Raw genomic sequence first — 7,779 nt, 5'->3', positions numbered from 1 at the left:
TTTATCGAATTTTCATTCCTTGGTATCAGTAAATGTAAATAAATCCAGTTTTTGTGTGATTTTTAAGATAGGCACTAAAAGTTTGTTTTTGATCTCATATTATTTAATTATATATTCTTAAAACAGATTTCCTGCAAATTCTCCACTTAAAGCTCTTCCACGAAGGCATCCAGAATTAAGAAAAAACAGCATTGATAATTTTTCCAAAGATAAAGACAGTATTTTTAAATTACGAAACTTATCTCACAGAACTCCTAAAAAGCATGGATTACTATTCTTTCAGGTAAAACATCCTTTTTACTAATCACTAATTTAAATATAATCACTGTGTGCTTAATAATATCATTAAAAGTAAATGGTTCATTAATATTTGAGGCCAATGGTTGAAATCTTAACCTACATTATATTCTTAAAATGTATATGTAAATTTGTTTGGAATCCATAGAAAAAATGGTAGTGAGACATACTTGAAAAAGTAATAGTATAATTTAAGCATGTTTTATTTGAAATTTATTTGAGGGTGGTAGGGGCAGTTGCAAAACCAAAAGCTTTATCACCATATGTTACATTATTTCTTCAGGTGACACTTACATTATAGCTCCACAATGATGCTTTAATAGAATTACTAAATATTAAGTGTGGTATCTGTTCAATATATCCTTAATTTGAGCATAACATATTAAACCAAAGTAATTCTTTTTTTCCAGGAAAATACAGAACACATGAACTGTGAAATAAACAATGAAGATCAAGAAAACTCAATTGATAATAGAGAAATAAGCCAGAAAGACGTTGAAGAAGTTTGGAGATATAGTATTCTGATCTAGTAAGCTAAAACTAAGCTATAGCCAACTTCCGAAGATATTTAGAATGTTAATTTGACATTTTCATCAAGATATTTAAGTGGAAAAAAAAAGCCAAAAAACAGAATTATTCTCAAAGCTTACGATTTAACCTGTATATATGTTTCTTAATAAGTGATCTTATTATAGTACTAGTACAGTAGGAATAGGATGTTTTCAGTATGATTTGCTTTTTTTTTAGTCAAAGTTATACCTACAGTTTGGGTCCTATACTGGAATTCTTCAAAGGTTATTAAGATAAATATATTTGAAAGTGGATACTAAATATAAGCCTTCAAAATTTGGTTTCAGAAAAAACAAAATATTGTGAGGGTTTTGTTTGCCAATCAAACTCTCATATTTATATTTTATTCTACTTATTTTATGGAGAAAAAAAAACTTTGTATTCTTTTCTTCTGTTTAGCCTGCAAACGATTTTAGGTGTGTCATCCCTAGAAGAAGTCATAGATCCAAACCAAGTAATTCCTCAATATATAATGTACAGCATGACAAATACAAGCAAACATGGAGTAGTGATACTACAAGACAAATCAGGTTGGTATCAGTAAAAGAAGTTGGAATGTTTTTAAACTTGATAACAAAGGTTGCAGCTGTTGTGGGTATACAGAGACCACACTGTAGAAAGTAGAATACTTTAACTGGGAGAACATCAGGGAGACTATTGTTTTATCATAGGTGCTTTAGCAATCACAGTGGAATAATTTTAAGGTGAATATTATATATAGTATTATTTTAGCTCTTAAGGTAAATTCATGATTTTTTTTTTAAATGGCAAGGTTAAACATCCAAAACGTATGTAAATATAATTAAAACTATTGATTAACCACATTGAGGACCTATAATGTGCCAGGCATTGTTCTAAAGATTTAGTGATGAACAAGAGGGAAATGGCCCATGCCTTCCTGGAGCTTACATAAGTAGTAATATACAAGTTTAAAGGGGCCAAGACATATGTACATAAAACCAAAGTAACACACAATACAATAATCCCAAACTCTTAAGGACCAGTATTCTAAAGATCACTGGCTTTGTATTTATTTATTTATATGTTTATTTATTTATTTATATAATGTGTTGATTTCAGGTATAAGATAGGAAAATTAGGGAAGTAATTTAAGCTAGATGTATAAGAAAACTTAGATTATAAGAAAAGTATCAAATCTATTCAAAATGTCATTTTTTTATAATCAGTTGCTCTCTACAGAATTAATTGACATGCATTACTTTGTGTTTCTTTGCGTGGGCAAGAACTTTGAGGTTTTAATTGTAGGAGCAAATAATAAATGTCAAAACGTAAGAGCTATGTTGTGTATGCAGTTGGCTTTGGACCATTCCCATCTTTCATCACCTAAAATAATTAACAGTATATGCTCTCATCCAAGCTTTCTATCCTTTATAACCATAAACTTTTCAAATCAAGTGTATGTGTGATTTTTATATATGCATCCAAAAACTGCTAGATTTTATGCAGCATATTTCAGTTAGAGGCAATTAAAATATTTGAAGCAAGCCTCACTGTGAAAGTACCACATATTCAAATATGGCTTGTTTCAGTCATAGGTCTCACTCAAATCAGGAAGACTCAAACAGCATAGCTATAGTCAGAATAGAAATGAGGATAAAGAATGTTAATTTATTTCTGAACCACCCCCCAAAAAATAATTAAACTTTGATTTAGGGGTAGCTAATTATTGTATGTATCATGGCATGAGTCAAACTCAAGATCTCTATAGCTTTTTAAACTTATATTTTAAAATAGTGTCTTGGCCCTATGTCTTGTTAAACATATAATTTTTAATCCTGGTAATACACATATACATACATATATGCATATATACATGTATAATTATATGTAATAACTGTTAAGTTTTAAATATGCTATCATAAAAATGTGACTTACTAAACAATGTTAATTTTTTTGTGTGTGTAGATGACCTTCCTCATTGGGTGTTATCTGCCATGAAGTGCCTAGCAAATTGTAAGTTAAACTGTGTGTGTGTGTGTGTGTGTGTGTGTGTGTGTGTNGCAAATACGGTAGATATATCACAGTATCATTAAATACACAGTGAACTTAAAGCTTACTTAATTTACTCTGTCTGTTCTATGTTCTCTATTGGAATCTTCACAGAAGGGATACTATACTAAATATATAAATAATTTTAATATTCAAAGTATTTTACCAGTGAAACTACTGCCGGCCATAAGTTTTATTTGGCCAGCAAGCACAGTTGTTACGAATGCAGGTTCTAGAGTCACTCAAATCTGGGTTTGAAGGTTTCATCACTTAGCTGTGTGACCTGGATCAAATGATTAAATCCCCCTGTGCTTCATATTCCTCATCTAAAAACAGGATAATAATAGTACCTATTCACAGCATTGTGAGAATTAAAGTGCAATAATGAATGTAAAGAATAGTATCTGACACAAGTGCTACCAGCATAATATTAATATTAGTTGAGATTTTTTTAAAAATAGGAATAAATGCTTTCTCTTTTGAGGACTAAAGGCTAGTTCATTGCAGTTCTTCATTAATCCTAGGTGTTCTAGATAAGCCACCCAGCCAATGAAGCGCTTTTAGTCAAACACTTTTACCAAAAAATACTATTACAATGGTAGAATTAATAAAAATAAATCAGTATGAGATATAAAATTGTCTATAGCACAAGTAAGATGAATGATTTCTTCATGAGTTTTTATGATGTAATCAGATGTAAAGGAAAAAATATTCTTTGCCTAATTTATTTCAAATCAGTAAGAAGTTTCATTTTTGTTTAAGCTTTTAAAAAATATTTTCCTTCTTTTTGCAGTGGAATGAAGTTACCGCATCTTTTCGAGCAGGAATGCCTCTAAGAAAACACAGGCTACATTTTAAAAAATATGGCAATTGTTTTACAGCAGAAGAAGCAGTGGATTGGCTTTATGACCTATTAAGAAATAATAGCAATTTTGGTCCTGAAGTTACAAGGCAACAGACTATCCAACTATTGAGAAAATTTCTTAAGAATCATGTAATTGAAGACATCAAAGGTAGATGGGGATCAGAAAATCTTGATGACAACAGTCAGCTATTCAGGTATTGAACAAAGAAATAACTGCATAACTGAATTACTTAACGATAAAGTTTAACTCCACTTCTATTATGCTCTTACTAAAACAGCAGTTTCTTCAGGAGAAGTGATGTTTTCAATAGAGAACTCTTCTTAGTCCAATGAAGACCATTTAGAAGTTAAATGCAGTTAAAGTTAACAGCTTCACAATTCAAAGTTTTAAAACGTTAGATAGTATATACGCGTATAATAGAATAGAGAATTGGGAAGAAAGAGTGAAATATTATATTACTTTGTATTCTGAAAGCTGTATAACATTTCAAAGACAGATCATTATTAACCTTTAGTTTCACAGAATCAAAAATTACAAGACAAATTATCACAGGTTCTTGCCTTCAAGTAACATATATTCTTTTTTTNCCATTCCTAAGAATGTAGCCTGTACCTACCCTGCCATCCCCCCCCAGCCCCCCCCCCACACACACACACACTTCCTCCAAATTGTTTAAGGAATCCAAGGAATCAACATTTTAACAAGTACCCAGGTGATTCTAATGCAGGCGGTTTATACCCCACCTGAGAAATCCTGATGTAAGGGAATAAGGAAAAGATAATAAAGTGAATCCTAAAAACTTGATAATGAGAGAAATAAAATTACTTCCAAGAATCAAACTATGAAATCGATAAAGTTGGTAAGAGCAAAATTATCTTAAAGAAACCCAAACATCCACTTTTCACAAAACTCTGACTTTTAGATATTTTCTTGTCTAAAGAAACTGTCAGTATGAATGTGGATGATGCAGTGAGTCCATAAACAATATGGAAGCACCTAAAAGGAGTCTCAGGGGCTTTCTCAAGATGTGACACCGACGACATCTCTTTGCACGCCTTTATAGAACCAAGTGCTTGTACCCATTGGTTCTGTTCAGAAAATATATGTATCTCCATCTAATCAATCGTTAAGTTCGATAGCCAAGGTAAACTCTACTGAGAGGGACCAAAGTTTCACCACCCCAAAATATGCCATTTGGGATACTGATTTTAAGCTGTTAAGAAACAAAGGACTCAGAAAGAACCCTTGACCCTCCCCCCATCCCCCCTAGTTGCCTAAAGGAATTCAGGTAGAAAAAACCGCTTCAAGGAAGGAAACATCACCTTAGCCTCATAATATAAACTAAATATGGCAGACCGGGACAAATCTAACAAAGCCTGTTTGCTGAACTTCCTTCTGTATACACTGTTTCTGGGTGGCCCAGGAAGAATTTGTTGACCACGTTTCCTCTTTTTTGTCTACCTGTAAATTACTGGCTTTCCCTTTGAAATCCCAGATCTCTGCCTCCCTCTCCTTCATCCAGAATGGCATATAAGCCTCAACCGCCCAATGCCTCCGTGAGTCCAGGTCCTTATGGCACCCGCGCCTGTACATCCATAATAAATTTTGGGCATTTTCTCCTGTTTAATCTGTCTCATATAAATTTGGTTACCCCAGCTAGAGCTTAGAAGGTGGGAGGAAAATTATTTTTGGTGTCCTCCCACTGCAGACCATTATACCACTCCTCTCTTGAGCATTTTCTCTTACCTCTTCTTTTTACTAAGTCATGACCTTTCAAATTGCTGCTTAATTTCCAAACTCATTCCTCCACAGCTCCACATCACTCAAGCAACCTCTCAATCTTCTATACTAAACGACTCCTTGGCATCAAATAGTTTCAGGTAGTGATAGAGTGTTTATTACAACAGGATCTGAGCCTTTGGGCAAGTCTCTTCAAAGCTCGGAACTTAGTTTTTGTAATTTGAAAAACTGCAGATTTCTAAAATCCCGTTAAGTCTATAATCATGATTTAAACTTAAACAGGATTCTTATATAAAGATATGGCAGATCTTCTAAAGAGAAGCGATTTGGCAAGTTTTACAGAACCTTTCCCAAGCCCCTTACTGTACTCATGGATATCACCTGCCTCTTGCTCCATTTCATGCCGAATTAAGGGAAGTTTAACCTACCTTTTTGCACTGGGGAGAACGGAACGATGGCTCCTGCTAAAATGTACGAGGGTGATAGCATTGCAACAAATACCAAGGAAGCTTTTTTAGAAGGAAAACCACGGATTTTGTCAATTGAAAGCTACGAACCAGAGATGCGCTGTTTTTTACATGCTAACCACTGCTGAAGATGCTTTAGGGCCAGGCAGAAAAGGCTTGGGTTTGTTTCGGGTTTTTTCTTTGCACATTTCAAATTCCCTTAAACCAAAAGCTGGGCTCCAATCAATCCTGCCTGGGACTAAACATCCTCACCCGTTCTGAGTGTGGAAACATGACTCTTCCTCGCCAACGACCGCAAGAGGGAGAAGCAGCTCCAAGGACGCCGGGTGAGGCCGGGGGTGTATCTCACCAGCCCGGCCCCGAGCCGACCAGCCAGCGCCAGCCACCCGCTCCACCAGCCACGGCCGGGAGGGGCTCCACCGCCCACGCCGGCTACGGCCCGGACTGCGGCACGTCACGTGATCCGACGGCGTAGCCAATCAGCGCAGCCTCTGCAGTATTCAAATCGGCGGCGGGGCTGACGGTTGTACGGAGCGACGCTGACATGTGGGCAGCGATGGGAATGTAGCTTTCCGCCGCCGTGCGCTGCCCTGGCCGCTGACGGACCTCCGGCAGCCTGGGTGGGCGCAATGGAGAACCGGAGTGTGCCTCCTGGGCCTTATCGGGCCACCAAGCTGGTAAGACAGCGCGGAACGACGAGTCTGGCCAGCCGGGTGATGGCCGCCATCACGTTTACATGCGAACGTTTATAGTTTTAACTTTGGGCGGAGGAATGGATCCCAGAGCCTCTGGGTTCGCTGACAAGAATCGAAAGGAATGAACCGATATCGCAAAACCCTTGCGGGACGGGTCGGCCCCCCCTCCTTTGCTCCGGATGCCCCGCGATGGCGCGTCACACTCACGCCTGGTTAGGAGGCGCCTGTTCCGGGTATCGTCGGCGTCCCCTGGAATGTCACACAATGTTCCGAGTGTAGCCGCTCCCCACGCCTGATCTGCCTCCATCAGGATTCGAGAGGAATTTAGAACGAGCTCCAGGGCTTGGTAGGGTCCGACTGGGGGCAGGCCCACAGGCGACAGCTTCGTTCTGCTGTCCCGGTAGAATGTAAGGCAGGATGCACCAACTCAGGGCCACCAGGTAACGGCTGATTATTTCAAAACTAAGCCCAGAATATTTGAGATACCCATCGGGCACCACTGTTGGTAGTCACTGGGTTTGTACTTGTATACGGTGTCTCGCTCATTGGGATCTTCGTCTAGAGGATCCCATGCCACCGGTTGTGTGACATCAGGAGAGTCGCTTAACTTCTGTGAACCTCAGTTTCCACGGTGGTACAGTAGGGCTGATGATACATGGCCACCCTAAGATTTTTCAGAGAGGATACTGTATGCGAAAGTGTTTTCCGATCTGTAGAATTTAAAAAACACTACCCTCTGGGGGGCATTTGGTTCGAATCCCACCTCTCTGAGGATCTGTGGAGAGCCTTTCTCTTGCACCTCTTTTCTCTTACACTTTTGCAGTAAAACTGCTACTGCTTAAACCTTGAACAAAAAAACAAAACAAACAAAAAAACTTTATCCTCTGGATGAATTGCAGCTCAGTATGTTTCTTGAATAAATTCATATCCAAAATGTGGAAAGAAAATAATACAGTTATTGTGTTTTCAGCCATTAAATTTTGCATTGTGATGTTGGGGACACAGGTCAGGTAAGTGATAACATAGCTAGCTAGCTGTGACCTCTAATGTAGGATTTTTTTATTAAAAAGTGATGTGCTTTTTCTACACCACCATCTTCATGCTCTACTGGTAAAGCTGCTATAAGCCTAAACG

The 7,779-nt window shown here is 37.5% G+C and overlaps 1 protein-coding gene across 1 annotated transcript in view; it reads left to right on the top strand.

Annotated features, from left to right (window-relative positions):
• DEPDC1 (DEP domain containing 1) overlaps window positions 1-7,779 on the top strand; it is a 47,561-nt gene that overhangs the window by 20,794 nt on the left and 18,988 nt on the right. Inside the window, exons 2-5 of the mRNA XM_019646695.1 lie at window positions 127-283; window positions 708-826; window positions 1,267-1,397; window positions 2,794-2,841. Coding sequence (XP_019502240.1) covers window positions 127-283; window positions 708-826; window positions 1,267-1,397; window positions 2,794-2,841 — 455 coding nt within the window. The remainder of the gene's footprint in view (window positions 1-126; window positions 284-707; window positions 827-1,266; window positions 1,398-2,793; window positions 2,842-7,779) is intronic.

Source organism: Hipposideros armiger, unplaced genomic scaffold, assembly GCF_001890085.2.
Source record: "Hipposideros armiger isolate ML-2016 unplaced genomic scaffold, ASM189008v1 scaffold_106, whole genome shotgun sequence".
NCBI lineage: Eukaryota > Metazoa > Chordata > Mammalia > Chiroptera > Hipposideridae > Hipposideros > Hipposideros armiger.
The sequence above is the reverse complement of the archived record's forward strand: the minus strand, read 5'-3'. Positions and strand labels throughout refer to the sequence as shown.